Below are 18,553 nucleotides of genomic sequence, written 5' to 3'. Positions count from 1 at the left end.
CGAATGTTTGGGCAATCATTGTGCTGACAGAAATAGTATCTACAGAAGGCATGAACATGACATCAGCACAAAACAAGCCAGGTTTATTCACCTTGAAATCATCAAAGCATCACCATTTTCTGTCAAATATTTACGATTAAGATTGTCTGTGTTTTACTACAGACAGTACTGTCGCATGAAGTCACCAATACATACCTCTCTTCAATAAACAGTGGCTGTCCAGCAAAGCACAACGCCCTGACAAACTCATTAACACATTCATTCTGCCCTTTCTCGTTATTAAAGCACGTGTAAAAGCAGGATAAATGGATTGCTTGTCCCTCAGTTCACTTTCTTGTTTTAGTTTAATGTGTTGCTTATTTTTCAGTATGTTCTTTTATTGTCAACGCGAACATGTACCTCAATGCAGCAGTATTTGCAGCACTTCTGCTATTTTTGCTTTTTGCATACTTCAAAACATTTGTTTTCTTGAGAATATTCATAAACTGATTTACGTTCTCTTTCAATTTGAAGATGACCACCAACAACATTATGTATGGGATATGCCTACGCATTGGGTAGGTAATTGCTGAGCCCTCTATACCAGAGCTGCCAATAGGCCCCTTCCTGGGATGATCCCATCCCCGATGGCTGGACATCCCCGATGCGCAGGCCCCCCGGTAGTCGCTCCCTATCTCCACAGGCGAGAAGGGTGAAGCATTCGAGGCAGGCGATGGACATTATGGACCTCAAATAACAGATGGCCGGTCCGTTTTCCGGACGCAGGTGATGGCTCCTCGCCCTTAAAAGTTCCTGGTCTTCGTGGAGGAGGTACGCTCCTCCTGGGATCGTCTGGCCTCAGGTCCTAGCATGCTCAAACAGGCCGCACCGCTTGCCTCTCTGGAAGGCGTGGAAAAGCTGGGCCTAGCAGAGTTCCCCCCAGTGGGTTGGCTAGTGACGCGGTGTGCCCGAACCCTCAATGCCTGGTGACAGAAACGCATCTCAAGCGTGGAAATGCAGCGGAGACACAGGCAACTTGTCTGTCAAACACGGCGAGCATGCTAACAGCCTATATGGACGGTGTAGTGCGCGAGGCCCAGCTCCCTGAACTGGTGGCCACGGAGCTACGTCTCCTGTCCAGCACACTGCGCAGATCTCCGGTCTCCAAGGGCAAGCTCTTGGCCGGAGCCTAGCTAGCTAGCTAGCTGGCTGTGGCTGTTACAAGCCAGAGTTCCTGACGCGGATAAGGCTGCTCATCTAGATGCACCTATATCCCCAGGACATACCTTTGGGCTAGCCGTGGAGGAGATCTTGCAGAGATCCCACCGGGAACGCAAGGCATCCTGGCAGGTGGCTGCATTGCTCCCTCCCCGCGCTCCTACATGAGGCAGGTCGAACCGCTGGCGAGCTCCTCCGACGTGGACTGTCACCAGGACAGTTCCAGTCCCCACAGCTCCGCTGGGTGACCTAAGGCATCACAGGACGTGGCCAGCCCACACACCTCAGCAGCCCGAGCAGGGCCCCTGAAGGCTGGCGGTCTCAGACCCCCTTTTCAGAACAACAGCTGCAGTACTGGCGTGCTTGCACCTCGGATACCTGGGTGCTCGCCTCCATGCAAAATGGTTACACACTTCAGTTCCGTTTGGGACCTCCTCCCTTTCGAGGTATCAAGAATACTTTTGTGACAGACACTCTCCAGGCCTCGGTACTTCAGAAGGAAGAAGCCGCCTTGCTGTGCAAGCGAGCCATTCATTTCGTAGACCCCACCTCCCACGCAGAGGGGTACTACTTGAGGTATTTTCTTGTGCCCAAAAATGATGCCGGCTTTCGCCCCATACTAGACCTGAGGCTCCTCAACGGGGGGAAAGGAGGTTCCAGATGCTGACTCACCGTCAAATTCTCCAGTCTGTCCGGCCGGGCGACTGGTTCACCACCGTGGACTTACGGGACATGTACTTTCACGTTCCCATTCATCCAGAGCACAGGTATCTCCGCTTCTCTTTTTAGGGAAACGTGTATGAGTTTGCTGTGCTGCCATTTGACCTCTCCCTGACTCCTAGTACTTTCTCAAAGTGAGTGGATGATATCTTGCCACCCCTGCAGCTGCAGGGGATCAGAGTAATAAACTATCTTGACTACTGGTTGAGAGAGCAGTGACCCACACGGCTGGGCCTCACCATCAACGATGCAATGAGTCAGCTTACACCGGTGCAGTGCACGACATACTTGGGGCTCCGGTTGGACTCCAGTACGATGCACGCATACCTGTCAGACAACAGAGTTGCAGCTATCCAGGGTTGCCTCTCCCTGTTTCGACAGAGATAGCAAGTCACTCTCCTATTGTGTCAGAAACTGTTGGGTCTGATGGCTGCAACCATTTCGTCCATTCAGCTGGGTCTGCTTCGCATACGCCCACTACAAGTGTGGCTCAATGCGTTCCACCTCAACACCAAATGTGACAGACACCGTCGGCTGACTGTGTCTCACACGTGCTTGGCAGCCCTACGCTGGTGGAGGACGGACTCCGGACCGCGGATGGGAGTAGTGTTAAAGCGGCAAGTATTGACAACAGACGCCTCCAACTTGGGTTGGGGGGCGGTCTGGGAAGGCAGAGGTGTATGTGGATCCTGGCCGGACCGCTGGACATCCCTGCATATAAACATGCTGGAGTTTCAAGCGGTCTCCCTTGCGCTCCACCACTTCCTTTCGGTGCTGAGGAGTATACTTGTGTTGATCTAGATGGACAACATGACAGTGGTGGCGTATGTCAACCACCAGGGTGGCCTACGGTTCCCGGGGTTGCATCACATGGCCTTCAGGCTACTAAAATGGGCTCAGAGGAACTTGCTGTCCCTGTGGGCGACGCACATTCCCGGAGTGGTGATCTGGGCAGCAGACCTCATCTCGAGGGACCGTCCGCATCCGCCAGAGTGGCGACTCCACCCTCAGGTAGTGAAGCGCATTTGGTAACGGTTCGCCTCGGCAGAGACAACGCATTGCCCCCTGTGGTACTCCCTCCACCGCTTATGCGATCTGCACGAATGGCCCAAAGTGTTTTTGTACGCTTTCCCGCCTATACCGCTGCTCCCAGCCTTTCTTGAAAAGGTCCGGTTAGAGGAGGCGTCAGTTCTCCTAGTCGCCCCCAGGTGGCCAGGAGAATCTGTTTTTCGACCCTGTGCCAGCTGTTACACGGCCAGCTCTGGGAGATCCCACTGCGCATGAATCTCCTCAGTCAGTCGAGAGGCACTCTTTGGCACCTGGAACCGGGCAGGTTCTGGCTATGGTTCTGGCCCCTGAAAGGGACCGCTGGTTAGCCCTAGGGCTATCAGATGCGGTCGTGGGTACATTGCAGAACACTGTAATTTTCCTATAAAATTCAGAATAAACCGGAAACGCAGAACACTAGTTATAAGCCGTAGGGGTAGTCTGTTTTTTTTGTTTATTTTCTTTTTTCTTTTCTCTCTTTTGCTAATTTTAATTTTTTCAATTAGTTAATTTTGTTTATTATTAGTATTATATAATAACATATCTCTCTATTTTCATTATTATTTTTGTCTGATTTAATAGCATTCTGGTGGGTCGGGATGGGTGGGTGATATGATGGGTGACTATCAAAAAACATTTTGTTCAATGTGATTGTTGACTGAATGTTGCCTATGTTAAAATCCAATAAAAAAGAAAAATAATAATAATAATAAAAAAAAATTGATAACAATTCAAATATATATATTTTTTTGTTGCTTGGCACCCCTAATTAAATCTTAATTACTGTCCTGTTATATTTCTTGTTTGTTATTGTTTTGGTTTTCCTCCTCTTAACATTTTGTATTCCTGTTGTCTTTCACTTATTTCTTTGTGTTAATGTGTGTTATAAAGTTTTTCCTTTAATAAGTTTCATTTGGTGTTTATAAAGTTTCAAAGTATTTTTGTCAATGAACTGCACAACTTCAATCCTTTTGGCTGGGGAGTCTTTTTTTTTTGTTTGTTTTTTTTTCTCTTATGGTCTTCATTGAGGATTTAACATTTTAATACGGCTGTGAATCTCCCTCGGTTTACGTTAATGAAACATGTTGGTAGAAGCAGTAGCCTGTCTGCCCTTCTTCATAGTGTACTTGTTTATAGCTTGTACTTTGTGTATAAATTACTTATTGCATACAAGTTCGTATTACCCTTTACACTTGTATGTCCTCTTGGATAAGGATTTGGCTCAATAATAATAAAAACTAATGTTTGGGATGTGTCTGAAATTTGGCAAGTATAAAAAAATATATATGGGTGTACTCATTTGGGATGGTTGCGTAAAATATATAAACAAGACATTTACAGTGATCGTTTCATTGTAAAGTATAACCATACATATAATAGTCGTACTTTATAATTCTTGAAGCATTACACCGCTCGTTTCACAACACAAGCAATGAGCAAAGCAAAATTGACTCCAGCCTCATTTTTCACTTGTCACGTGATATGGGTGTGCCATATTCAGTGATGACGTATTTTGAAGCTGCGCGCGCATAGGCCACCACGAGCAAGGTCTCCTAGCCTGCAGTTATACTCTTTTGGAGGAGTAAAGGGAGAGTTAAGCAGGAGGGTTCACCCACTTTATTTTCCGCTCTTTGCAGGAAAATAGCACCAAGGCTGTTATTGGCTCGCTGTCTTTTCTCATTGGTGTAGAGGTTTCTCTGAGACTGACGGGATATCAAGATGGCCGCGTCGTTTTGAACAACTCTCTCAATCTTAGTTATATTTTATTTTGCCCAGACTGGGTATTTATATATTTTTTTTCTTGTTACAATCAAACAGACACAATTAAATAAATAGCCACGTCTTAAAATAAGGACTCCGAGAGCCAGCAGTTAACGATTCGTTACTAACAGGTTAGCTTGTTACAAGTTTTGTTTTGGGCACAGTACGGTAACAGTAGTGTGTATACTGTGTGTTATTTTCCTTGCACGTTAAATTGTGTATATTTACTCGTTTTTAATTATGTGGTGTGTGCTGACTATATATTTCATTGTCTGATGCCTATTTTGTGTCATTGACACATACCAAACGTGTACTGCGCCGTACAGTTTTAGTAACAGATTTACATGTGTACGGTCATTTGATGTAACAGAACATGATTTGCCTCGTGTTTAGTGTCGTATTGTCATGGAAAGCAGGGTAATGTGGGAAAAAAGCTTCTGTTCTGTCACTTTCAGCAAATGTAAACAAACGTGGATCAGCATGGTCACAAAAAAATCTACTTCATCTTAATCCATACAAAATATTGTTTTCCACATTAGTTGCAAAGACCTGATTTATTGTGAAAATAAAAAAAAAAGTATTTGAAAATGTTTGAAATACGATACGAATAGGTGTTATTGACAATTATAGATTTAATTGAATATAACTAGCCGGACAAATATATAACACATTTTGGCTATGCATTTTAGATTATATAGGCCTCGATTTTTTAAAATTTGTATGCACAGCATTGTAATTGATCAGTATTAAAATCAAAGTTCAACACAGTGCCACTGCTTTATGCTAGTAATTAGGACCAATTGGCTTACGTATTTACTTTTTTCAATACACATAGGTGGTTTCACATTAGGTGGTTGTTGTTAAAATTAGGACATAGGATGTACAATAGGTTTATTATTTTCATAATTGTTCACAGGACTCGCATTGTTCGCAGTATTTTATTTTAAAGCAGAAATATCTTTGGAATTGTCAAGTAGACACATTGTTTATGGAACACATTTGTATACAATATACATGCCTATATTCACTTATATGTTCCAACGTGTAATTCTTAAATACATGTATGCCTACTCTAACAAGGTTGTAATGCAGTTATTTCTCATATCACAATCTGACCACTTTTCAAAGCAGTATACCAATATTATCAGGGCTTGGCAATTAGTTTCCAAGTTGCATTATTTTCTGCTGGTTTGAATAATTACTTGTGAATGGTCTTAAGAAGGGGGACAATAATTGCACAATTTAACAATTACATGTGGTGGGATGATATGACATGTGCATAACTTGCATAAAAAATTTTATTTTAGAAATTTGAGTTGAAACTTGTCTTAGGAAATCCATATTGTAAAAAATAGTAGAGAGAATATATATTTAATAGTAATTGGTAAGTAATGAGTTATACACTTGTAGTCAAAAAGTTTACATATCCCAATGGAAATTTATAATTTCTAGAAATTTCTCAAAAACAGAATTTTAGGAAACATCTTTTGTAGCAAAAGATTTGCTTTTGTGGATGAGGAAAAAAAAAGTTACAAGAAATATGTCTACAATTATTTATTTCAGCATTTTGTTTTTGTTAATTCAAAAGTATTCATACCCTTTGATGCTATAATAGTATTGTTTACAAGGTGCTAGAAATTTCAATATGATAATGTGAAACCTAATTCTAGAAAAGTCTTGAAAATGCTGAATTGTAGGGTTAGCCATAGGATGATTGTTGTCATTACCAATAAGTCAATATGGGAAAAAGTAAAGAGCTATGAAGATAAATAGAAAACTATTTTGTTGTCATAAAAAATAGAAAACTATTTGTCATAAAGCTGGAGAAGGGATACAAGAAGATTTCCAAGCATTTGAGTATCCCGATTTCAATTATTGTTTCTATTATCAAGAAGTACAAGACTCATGGTACTTGGTCTGGAAGAAAGAACAAGTAGAAGAATTGTGAGAGGTTAATAACAATCAGAGATTGACTGCCAAAGATATTCAAAGTGAATTGGCTGCAAGTGGGACTGGGGTTTCCATTTCAATCATAGGTCAAATATTGCATGGTGAAGGTCTAAATGCTCGCAGGCCAAGGAAAAAGCCACTCGTGAAAACGTCACATGCAAAATGGCATTTGAATGATGGATATGAGTTTTTTTTTTTTTTTTTTTTTGGTAGTCACCAATTATTTTATTATTTTCTCCCAATTTGGCATATCCAATTATTTTTGGGCTCAGCTCACCGCTACCACCCCTGCGCTCACTCGGGGCGGCGAAGACGAACACACGCTGTCCTCCGAAGCATGTGCCATCAGCCGACTTTTTTTTTTTTTTTTTTTTTTTTACACTGCAAACTCGCCGTGCAGCCACCTCAGAGCTACAGCGTCAGGGGTCACTGGTGTGCGGTGAGCCGCGGACACCCTGGACGACCTAGTTCCAATACATGGTAAAATGGATTCCATAGCATACGAAAAAAATATTTGTCAATCATCTGAAACCCAGTGCTACAAAACTTGTTTTAAAGCGCAACTGCACGTTCCAGCACAGCAACGATCCAAAGCACACATCAAAATCTACTTCAGAATGGTTAAAAAAATAATAAAATGAAGGTTCTGGAATGGCCTAGGCAAAGTCCCAATCTAAATCCGACTGAGAATCTTTGGTATGAGTTGAAAGCTGTGCACAAAAGAAGTCCTTGGAATTTGAATGAACTGGAACAATTTTGCGTTGAAGAATGGTCAAAAATCACTAAAGAATCATGCAAAAAGTTAATTGACAAATATCCTAATCGTTTAAGAGGTTATTATTGCTGAAGGTGCCTCAACTAGCTATTAATTTCATTTTCTGTCGGTATGAATACATTTGAATTAGCATTTTTGGAGTTTTGCAAAAAAAATGTTGAGGGAATATTAATAAAATAATTGTAGACATCTATTTCTTGTAACTTTTTTCCCTCATTAACCAAAGCAAAACTTTTGCTACAAAAGGTTTTTTCCAAAATTCTTTGTTTTGAGACATTTCTAGAAATTATACATTTTCCATTGGGGTATGTAAACCTTTGATTACAACTAAGTAATGAGAACAAAAATTAGTAATTGCTTTAAGAACCAAGCACCATTCGTGGCAGTGTATATGACATACTTTTTTTTTTCCCCCCCTAGAAATAATGCTGATATCTGGAACTCATGTCGAACGTCTATGAAGAGAGAGCAACAATGATAGCAGCAGGGGAATTGCAGGAGTTTGTTCCATTTGGTCGTGACCACTGCAAAAACCACCCTAATGCCGTGAACCTTCAGCTCCGGCAGCTGCAGCCAGCCTCCGAGCTGTGGTCCTCTGATGGAGCTGCAGGCTTAGTGGGTTCACTTAGAGAAGTTACACTCCATGAGAAACAAAGGGTATAGATGGAGACCACTTTTTAAAAAAACTTTTGATTATGTTTGTGCAACCTGAACCAATTCTTATTTTTAACATTAGCCATTTTGAGTCAGACTTGCAATAAGGTACCAGCAATAAAGGCCACGTAATAATACTGGTGATTCCAAGGGTTTGGTATGGTTAACAAAATGTATATTTTTTATTATACCATATTATTATATCGTAACATTGTAATGCTGAAATAAAAGCACTGCTTATTTTTTTAGACCTAAACAACTCACTTTTTATACAGTGGTATTTTTTGCACCATATATAACATAATAAAACATGAAACATTTGGTAAAGTACATGGCATTTTACTGAATTTTATAAGAAGTGGAAGTTGTCATGTTGTCTTATCCACTTATTCAAAAATTCTTGGTCACAGGAAAGCTGGCATCTGAGGAAAGGCACTGGTGGTGATATTGAGGAGGTGGAGTTTGAAGAAGAGTTGTATGTGGCTGGGAATATGGTCATATGGACTCGAGGAAGCAAAAATCAAGCATCATATGTGTATAAGGCTTTCACTGTGGATAGTCCAGTGCTGCAGGTATTCAGAACATGGCTTGTTAAATTCTAAGCAAAAGTACATGTGGCATGTATTCTACATATTGTTAACTAAAAACATTTTGATTACTGAAGGTGTTAATATGGATTCATGTTGCAAAAGCTGTAATGATGTTTTCCTACTTCTGTGACTCCAGCCCTTTACTTGCACTTTGTTTAAAAAGTGTCCCACTATTTGCCACTTGAATGATTTAAAGTAAAAGCTATTTTAGTAATACCACATTTATCCCCTAGGTTCAATGATCCCAGTTTTTAATCCTAGTTAAAATTGACTAAAACATGGGTGCCTTGTTCGTTTTTACGATATTTACAAATCCAAAGAGGAACAGAGATGTTAGTGTTGTACTGTATTTGGAAATTAGAGTATTTTTTTCTGATTCATTCCAGGCTGTGTGGTGCAATTTTAGTGTTCCTCAAAATAAAGAAATGGGTAAGTATGTTGAAGTTTTTTGTAATTTTATAAAGTATTTCAAGTTCACTGAACATACAATTATTGTTTTACCCAGTTCATATAGATACAGAGAGTCTTCAAAGGACAATAATTTTGTTTTTAAATGTAGCATTGTTAAAATGAATGTTGTTGTCTTGTTGTCCAGCATTTTAAATCCTTAAAAGGAAACAATCCAAGAAGTATTACCTTTTAAATTCTTCAATTTAATTGTCTGTTTGGTTAACTGGGGCCTTCTTCATGGTTGCCTGTTCTCTTACACCAGTCAGATTATTTGTGGCTGGAATCAAATCTGTTCTGAGCAGATTAAGAAGAGTGATATTGCTAGCTAGTTATTTTCAGTAACACATCTCGACTGTATTTTACACCACTGAGTTCTGTGATTGCTGTGTTAAACCTCTTAGACATGGACATAAATATAGACGGTACTATTCTATTACAAAGATGCAGTGTAAAAACGGTTTAATAAACGAATACCTAAAATAGTGTTTTACTTTGTTATATGATGTAATGTAATACTGTATTATGTATTTCAGAAACAGAGATTATAGAAACTGTGTGCATTGTTCAGAACACCTGTGTAAATATTCACAGTGTAAATGGGAAGGATTTTATTTCTCCATTGCCCTTTCAGGTAAATTTGTTGAATTCTGTTTGTTCATTACTTTTGTCGACAGGAGTATCTTAGATATTTTACCCTAATATTTCCTCAACAACAAAAAAACATCTGGAAACAGAAATTAAATATTATGCAACAACAAAGTATTTTTTGTAATATCTGTTATTTTGTTTAATGCAGTATTTTGAAAAACAATAAAAAAATTGGTCCCCTCCCCTTAAAAAAAGAATATCTGTGACAACCAATCAACATGGTTCTCAATAAATTTGACCATTTCACCTGTGGTAGCAATACATGATGCATTACGTTGTTCACACATTCCTTAAGTACAGTATCTGTTGTTTAAAGAGCTGCTAGTGTTACAGTGGTACTTTATTTATGTCTCCCAGAACTTTTTTTGAGAATGTGTTTTGATAACTAAGACATGCAGATGACACATGCACATATTATTTTCACCTGAATTTCATATCATTTATGTTTTTGTATAGGTAGCAAGTGTGTGGCCATCCAAATTTGGCTTATTGTTTGAACGTAGCAATCCAGGAACTGATGTAACACAGAGTCCACCAAGGTATACCTAGAATTTACTTCTCTAACTCATTATTAACTGTTAAGTATTGCTAAAAACAATAGTGGCACAGTGACGCTGGAACAGTTTTTATAGTGGGTGTGCTGAAAACCATTGAACAAAACTGTATATGATGGATGCAGGTGCACAGCACTTCAGTCCAGGAGGTGCTGCCGCACCCCTAGTTCCAGCGCCCCTGTAGTGGCAGATTAATCTGGCACAGCAAAACCTTCACTACCAGCTGCTTCCTGTCTGGGTCTGCTTCTTCACCCTGAATTTGTAGTAGCACTTACACAAAGGAAGGCAAATATTGTCTTTTTTGCACAGCAAATGTACAATGACAAGGTTGCTATGTAGCTTTTAATCCTGAATCAACACTTGAGCCAAACACTTTACTTCAGGCTAGTACTTGTAAACTGATCTCATTATCTAGTAACTTTTAACTAATTACGCACGTTAAAAGATATTTCCTTTGAAAATCAAATAATGTGTATGTGCTGGGAAGTACCTCGCCTTCTAGCATTATGAATCCGCTCCTTTTAACTGATGATTATGAGACTATTGGCCCTTTTTTGAAGCAAGTGCAAGCAGAAATTTTCTGAAAGCAATGACACCATTAAGATTATAGAACTAGCAGGTAATACTATAATTATGAAATTGTTTTATTCCTTTTAAAAAACGTGCCTTTGCCATTGCAAGTAGGCCTTTTAGGGTTTACAATATTTAAGTAAATACCCTATTGACATACAAAATAGTAGAACATTGTTGAAGAAATTGAACAGTGCCAATGCTTGTATATGTATTTCTGAATGTTGGCCAAATGACGGCAGGGCACACAGTGCATATCATTCACTAAATTATAAATTGTGGATAGGTTCTTTGCAAATCATACAATGCCACCAAGTGGCTGAATTGTTAAAAATGCATCAAGAAACTTATATGTATATATACCTCTGGTAGCCTGTATGATCATGCTTTGGCTGTTGAGACTAGTATATATAGAAAGGGAGATCTGTTGTTTTAGCTGTAATGTGGACTCAAAAGTTGGCATCATGATTTTTATTGGTCATTTAAATTGTTTTCAGGGAACCACTGCCAACGGTTTTCAGCATGCTTCATCCGCTGGATGAAATCGCACCAGTGTGCAAATCAGCAGGTGAGTTTGTACTCTGGTCTGAAAATATGATTTGGTCATTCAGGCTAGTTTACCTTGAATATTACCATAAAGGGTGTTGGTGGTATATTTAATGAACTTTCTAGTTATTACATACATACAATTGAACTAAATGCTTTTAGTATCAACGTATCAGTTGTAATCCAATGGTGTCGTCTTATTCATTTTAAATTCTACATTTTATTTTCCTAACAGGTCTTTTTGAAGCTTTACGAGTACAGTACGTTTCAGACAGTACTCTCAAGATTGTTTTTATCAGCTGTGAACCATCAATTGTCATGACTTATGACACTGTGCAGAATGTACATACCATCTGGGCACTACGCGAAGTAAAACCTGAGGTATTTATAATATTTTTATATTTTATAGGTGAAATATGCTGGTGACTTTATTAAAATAATTACATACCAAATATCCATGAGTGCAGAAACAGTATTAAATTATATTTTAAGGACATATATTATGGGATAATAACACTCAATTTTAATATTACCCAGATTCAGAGGATATGAAGTATTCATTTAAGAAAACTTTTGGTGACACTGCTGTCACAAGTTGAACTGCTGGGATTCTGCTTCTTTTCACAGTATTTCTGCCTTTATTACCCTTTTAAAGAAGATACTAATAGTATATTATTGTAGCTTCAACTTCAGCAGGACATTCTCCCCTGTACTATTTATTTTCTTCTTTTTTCATTCAGGACGAATACATTTGGCTAGCTGTTAGAAAAGCTCCTCTGATTTTACTGTTGTTATCTTCACAGGAGCAGGCCGTAGTTCTAAAGTATCCTGACCAGATTGGAACTCCACAGAACATGGCTGTTAACAGCTCATTGACAGCTCACCTCAGGAATGTCTCCAAAGATTCTCCTGCAGCCTCCCCATTTCAGAACTACTCTTCCCTTCACAGCCAGGGCAGGACAACCTCCTCTCCAGGACTACACTCTCGATCTCACTCTCCTGCCATCTCCAACATGGCTGCACTCAGGTTAGTGAATACATTAATTCCCATTTCTTATCAGTTAGATTGTCCCTATTGAAATGCCCCTATTAAAATAAATGTACAGGTCATGCTATCTTTAGGATGCTTTTACTGTATAGTAATAATAGCAGGATCATTTGTAAACTGTTAAGACTGTTAATTATGTGTCAGCTTAAATAATTGTTCCAGAATTCTGGCATGTGTAGCTGTATTAATGTATAGTTATATTCTGTTTAATGATTCACAGCCGTTCGCATTCCCCAGCCATTGGGGTTCCTTCATTCTCGGGAGTTCAGAGGTTCAACATGTCTTACACCCCATCTCCGAAGCGTTACAGTACCTCCCACTCCCCAAACAGCACTTTTAATGACTCCCTCTTAGCAAATGAGGCTGAACCAATTGCACCTCGGCTCTGCATTGACCATCTGTGGACAGAGACTGTATCAAATCACAGGTACATCAGTTTTCTTGTATTTTCTAGCTAGGGTTAATGATATCCTTGCTCTTGTTTAGATTAGTTATGAATGTTTATTTATTTATTTTTTTATTTTTAGAGAACGGAATTGCCAAGCAACAAAAGCATTTATTACATCAGACCTCTGTGAACAGAAGTTTCTGTGCTTTTTAGTGGAATCCCAGCATCAGCTGAGGTAAGGAGATACCTGTTCTCATATATCGAGCTATGAACAAAAACAAAGTCTTAAGGACTTATCTAGCGATTTTAAAAGCTTTTCCCTGGGGCTCCCCAAAAATGAATAGTTTTCCAGAGAACTTCAACCCATATGCAAAAGGGTGTTGCATGTTGAGATATACTGTATATGTTTGTTTCAGGAATATCAAAGGAATGTTGGACAAGGAGATTCAGGTACTAGGTAGCTGCAGAAACTGCTTTCAGATCCATTCTTGTCTTACTGTTTGTGCCAATCTGATTACTGCACTAACTTATTTGTTCCTAATTGAAACCCAGTTATAAAGCTGGAACCACTTTAGCCCGTTCTGTATAACATATAACAGTATAAGAAGAAAATAGTTATAAGTAATGCTTTAAACTGTCACCCTCCAATTCTTCTGCATGTCTGGCCAAAAAATCACCAAACCTAAACTGAAGAGTATTGCAACACCCTGTTAATTTTTTACTTCGTTATTCAGTCGACATCAACACCAGGAACACGCTTCTTTTATTCACTGATTCCTTTTCAAAATGCTTTAGTTTCCCATGATTTAACATTATGTATATTCTTTTTGTTGCAGATGTGTAAAATTCCTAGAAAGCAATGACCTGTCTCAGTTGATTTTTTTATCCGTCACCACTATTTCAGCTAGGGATGCAGCACCAATAGAGGTAAGCTTTTTATTGAGCACAGCTGTAGGTTTCAATCTTCATACATTTTGAAATCTGACTGGGACAATGTTGATTTGGGATAATGAATTAAGGGTCCTGTTTTGAATTGCAACAGTACCCAATTAGCTGGAAACAGCTGAGTTTGTATAACTAATTTTGGGCATATTCATATAGCACCCTTCCCTAACCAATTAATATTAGAAAATGGATGGGCTATTTCCTTTAATCTGATTTAGCAACTTCATATTGACCGTCTGTGGTAAAGGACCTAGAATGCTATTGTTCAAACAAAATGTAAACACAATATTAATTTATGTATTTAACCTTTTTTCTGCTTGATGAAAGAAAATCTCTGAACATTGTTTGTCAATGTAGACTAAAGGTTTCCACACACAGACGCGATTCGATTTTTTAAAATTGCTGACGAGACACTTTCTCAGCGACATGACCACACACACCAGAAGCGACACAGAGGCATTGCGACAGGTTTGAAAACTGCCAGATCTATACAACTGTTCAAAATTGCTATTGGCAAAACTATGATCAAGACTGGTACATGATGTGTCTTCTCTGATGGTATTTCAACATATGGCAATAAATCATACACACCAGGCTTATCCAGTTCCTTCGAAATGGACTCCGTATATTATCTTTCAAATCTGTATCTTTATAATTGTGATGACCTATGTCATAAAGCTCTGGGTATTTTTTCAATGGGAAGTATTATTGTTTTGTCTGTCATTTTGGATACTGCTTCACTCTGCTGGACTACGTGCATTGAAGCTGTTCTCTGATTGCTCAATGCCCGAGTTGACGTGCGACAAATCGCAAAAAATAGAATTCAATCCTATTTATTTCGCACTGCTCCAGTGCCACCCTGTGGTGTGAAAGATACTTATCAAAAGTATAGGTTCTATTCATTTTGACGCATAGCTGCACAGTTTCGCTTGCCTCATCGTGTCTGGTGGGTAGCAGCCTTTGGTCTGCTTCCTCGCTGTTCTATACGTTCAATCTATCTATTTTCAATTAGCATAGCTGTGGCAGGGTAGCCGGTGTGGTGACGTCAGGCCAGAATGCAGGAACAAAAACAAACGCAGTACTGCAGGGCAAAAGACTCGGCGTGCGCCGTTTTTATTTAAATAACAAAACAAAAGAAAGGTTTTAACAAAACAGAAACACTTGCTCACAGAGTGAAATAAAAGGTTCAAACAAAAATCACAAACACTAAACGCAAACAATAGGTCAGGCTGGGCAGTTGCAGTTGCTGTCACTGTTCCTATTTATATTTTAGTTCCGTTTTCTCTCTTGTCTCCTACGCTCTCGTTCTTCACTTCGGAACACTCACACCGAACTGAGAGCGCTGCAGGCCTATATACCGTGGCCGAGGGGTTTAACTAGCTAGTAATTATTCTGTTACCCCTCGGCCACAATCTGCACGAGTTTATGAATTACGTGTAACAACGCACTAGCCGACAGCCACACGTTACCACCAGGTTTTTAAATACTACTGGCAGAGGATGAGCTGCCGACCTCGCCTCTGCCAGAACACATTTAAATGAAAACAATAACAAAAACATACGGCCTCGCCGTCATATTTATAAATACATATAAGTAAATCATAATAATAATAACACAACAAAACAAATGCAAAATAATAAATTGCACAGGGGCGGAGGGGTACCCTGTTCTAAAATTAAACAAATAGATTTATGGCACGGCTTTACTGTCAGCGGCAATGCAGTAACCACAACAGCAACAAAAACTAGTCTAGTTTGAATGACAAATTGTACAAATTAACCAAGTGGATTCAGACTGATTTACTTTCAGCAACTTTACTATTTCAGCATGTTATAACAACAACACTGGACGGTGCTCTCTTTAATCCTTTTTTCATTTCATTGTTAACATTCTGACAACTTTTTACACTTATAACTTTTTAAAGTTTATTTCAAAGCTCTTTTCAAAATGTCTGCTCTAGTGCACTGGGGTTTGAGATCTGTTCTCCTAAATCAGTGGTGTGCATACTTTTTATATGCAGCCCCCTTTTCTTTGCATACATTTTGTTGCCCCCCCCCCACCCCACCAGTAATAATGAAAAAAATAACTCATACACATTTTGTTAATGAAAAATTACTTGCTTATATCCACTTGTTTCTTGATATTTATAAATGTTGTAAAAACCTATCATATTTTTCTGTTTCTATCCGAAACGTGTGTCGTCAGCCATTCGTTTCTTTTCACTCTGCAGGCCTGCCATGCAGCTACCTCAGAGCTGCAGCGTCAGAGGACTGCGCAGCTCTGGGCTGCTTGCAGGCAGCCCCGAAGGCACCCAGCCAGTCTACAGTGGTCACTGGTGCGCGGTGGCGCTCGGCCAATTGTGCGCCACGACTGGCAGTGGAATAGCCTGGACCCGAACTGGCGACCCTCCAGGCTGTAGGGCGCATCCTGCACTCCACGCGGAGTGCCTTTACTGGATGCGCCACTAGGGACCCACCTTCCGTTTCTGTCTGGCCTCTAAACAAGTTAATCTGATGTTTTCTGACTGTGTGCTGCTGAAAATGTTTTCCTCCCTTTAAAATCTAAATGCTCCTCTCAGTGATGTCACATGGGGAAAAACAAAACAAAAAACAGATATCATATTGTGTACGAGGTACCTCAACTGCTTTCTATTTTAGCTTGTGCACACATCCTGATTTGCTCCACTGGGGTATTGCTGCAGGTTAAGTTTTTCTGTGTTGACTGCTTAAATTGGTTTTCTATCAACTCAACTTGTTCTGCTTGTATTGAAATGGAAGGCTGCAATGGTCTGTCAAAGACAACATTTAAAACTGTCCCCTCTCTTGCAACTTGCTGGTTTGGCTTTACCCTTCCTATCTCACCTACCAAACTCAGTTTCTTATAGGAGATAGGTTTCTTTTCACCTGCCCACAAAACCTTGCTACAACAATCAATCATAGGTCGGAGTCACATCCAAAGATTCGACACAATCAACAGCTTTTCAGTAGCTGTATTTGTAACATACATGGAATGTGTAACCCTGAGTTTACCAAACTCAAAATTTACCCATCTGATTCCTATAGGCTGGATATGATCATTAGTGTAGCTATGAAATTAGGTGACAGCCCAATTTGTCGATTGAGTTCCCTAAGACATGGTTCAAGTGATCAAAAGTTTATTTTGTCTTAAGTGTGGCAGCTGTATCTAGATCTAGCAAAGGCTCGCAAGACAATGCTCCCTGTATAACAACTGGAACATATGCTCAATTTCCTTTAATTATGATTTCCCCTAATCTTACCCCTGGTAATGGTGGTTGTTGTTGTTGTTGTTGTTGTTGTTGTTGTTGTTGTTTGACATTACAGATAAGAGCAAAATAAATACAGTAAATAATTAAATTTATGAGTAAATTCGACTAAGAGCAGTTAAACTTACAAACTTGCATATGCTGCTGAGGAAGAAGCGACAGGAGCATGCCAGAGTAGAGATTTGCTGAGAGTAGGAGAGGGAGGGGTCGAGGGTGACACCAAGGTTCTTGGTGGCTGAGAGACAGGTAGAGATATAGGAGGAAATGTTGGAGTCATGGGGGGGGCGAAGGTGAGGAGGATCTGGACATCATCAGCATAGAAATGATAAAAGAAACCATGGGAGGAGATGAGTGCACCCAGGGAGCAGGTGTAGAGAGAAAACAGGATGGGTCCCAGAACTGAGCCTTGGGGGACACCAGTCGAAAGAGAGCAAGAGGCAGAGGGTGAGCCACGCCAGGACACCCGGTATGTGTAATCGGAGAGGTAGGAGGAGAACCAGACAAGAGCAGTGCCGGAGAGTCCCAGGTCAGTGGGGGAGGACAGGAGAATAGGACAGAGGAGAGGGAGGCAGCACGGTCAGAGAGTAGAGAGTTAGTGACGGAGAGACGAGCAGTTTCAGTGGCGTCTGCAGGGCGAAAACCGGATTGGAGGGGGTCTAGCACAGAATGTTTTGGCAGGAAAGCAGAGAGCTGGCGATGTACCGCTCGTTCGAGGGTTTTAGAGAGGAAAGGGAGAAGGGAGACAGTATGGTAGTTCTGGAGGGATGAGTGATCAAGGGAGGGTTTTTTTTAAGATGGGGTGATGCAGGCCTGTTTGATGGCAGAGGGGAAGCAGCCAGAGAACAGAGAGGTGTTGAGAGAGAATATGAAAGGGATTAGAGCAAGGGCAGCAGCCTGGAAAAGGTGAGGGTCCAGAGCACACGTGGTGGGTTTATGGCTTTGGAGAAGGGAGCAAAGATCAGTCCGAGAGGGGCGAGAAGGAAGTTAGTTTAGTAGGGGTTCCAGAGGGTGATGGGGAGTGAGTGAACAGAGGACAGGGTGTGGGTGGGGAAAAAGGCAAGGTATTGAAGAGTTTGCGCATGTCTGATTTTGGAGGAGAAGGAGGAAAAGTCATCAGCTGAGATGGTGGAAGAGGGGGGAGGGCTAAGGAGGGAGGAGAAGGTAGAGAAAAGTTTATGGGGATTGTTTGTAGAAGACTGAATGATAGAGCATTTGGTGAGTGTAGAGGAGTACGAAGAGAGGAGCGCACTTGAGTATGAGCCGAGCGGAGCGCGGAGGAGAGCCAGGGCTGAGACGAGGTCGAGAGGTGATGGGGCAAAGGGAGTTGAGGCAGGAGGTGCGGGAGGAGAAGAGGGTGGAGGTAGCCGAGTCTATAGATTTGAGAGTAGGAGTTGATGGGAGTTGCGAGAGAGCAGCAGAGGAGAAGA

The 18,553-nt window shown here is 40.5% G+C and overlaps 1 protein-coding gene across 3 annotated transcripts in view; it reads left to right on the top strand.

Annotated features, from left to right (window-relative positions):
• The first annotated feature begins 4,506 nt into the window (after window positions 1–4,506).
• Window positions 4,507–18,553, top strand: part of anapc1 (anaphase promoting complex subunit 1) — a 121,623-nt gene continuing 107,576 nt past the window's right edge. For 2 of the 3 annotated variants that reach the window (XM_034019160.3, XM_034019159.3), the window contains exons 1-12: window positions 4,508–4,856; window positions 7,871–8,107; window positions 8,515–8,676; window positions 9,081–9,123; window positions 9,678–9,775; window positions 10,249–10,331; window positions 11,414–11,484; window positions 11,698–11,843; window positions 12,266–12,489; window positions 12,731–12,937; window positions 13,038–13,133; window positions 13,735–13,825. In XM_034019160.3, the coding sequence (XP_033875051.1) occupies window positions 7,895–8,107; window positions 8,515–8,676; window positions 9,081–9,123; window positions 9,678–9,775; window positions 10,249–10,331; window positions 11,414–11,484; window positions 11,698–11,843; window positions 12,266–12,489; window positions 12,731–12,937; window positions 13,038–13,133; window positions 13,735–13,825 (1,434 nt within the window). In that variant the 5' untranslated portion in view covers window positions 4,508–4,856; window positions 7,871–7,894. Of the gene's footprint in view, window positions 4,857–7,870; window positions 8,108–8,514; window positions 8,677–9,080; window positions 9,124–9,677; window positions 9,776–10,248; window positions 10,332–11,413; window positions 11,485–11,697; window positions 11,844–12,265; window positions 12,490–12,730; window positions 12,938–13,037; window positions 13,134–13,734; window positions 13,826–18,553 lie in introns of all 3 variants that reach the window. The other variant, XM_059025380.1, reaches the window with a different exon arrangement.

Source organism: Acipenser ruthenus, chromosome 6 (assembly GCF_902713425.1).
Source record: "Acipenser ruthenus chromosome 6, fAciRut3.2 maternal haplotype, whole genome shotgun sequence".
NCBI lineage: Eukaryota > Metazoa > Chordata > Actinopteri > Acipenseriformes > Acipenseridae > Acipenser > Acipenser ruthenus.
The sequence above is the reverse complement of the archived record's forward strand: the minus strand, read 5'-3'. Positions and strand labels throughout refer to the sequence as shown.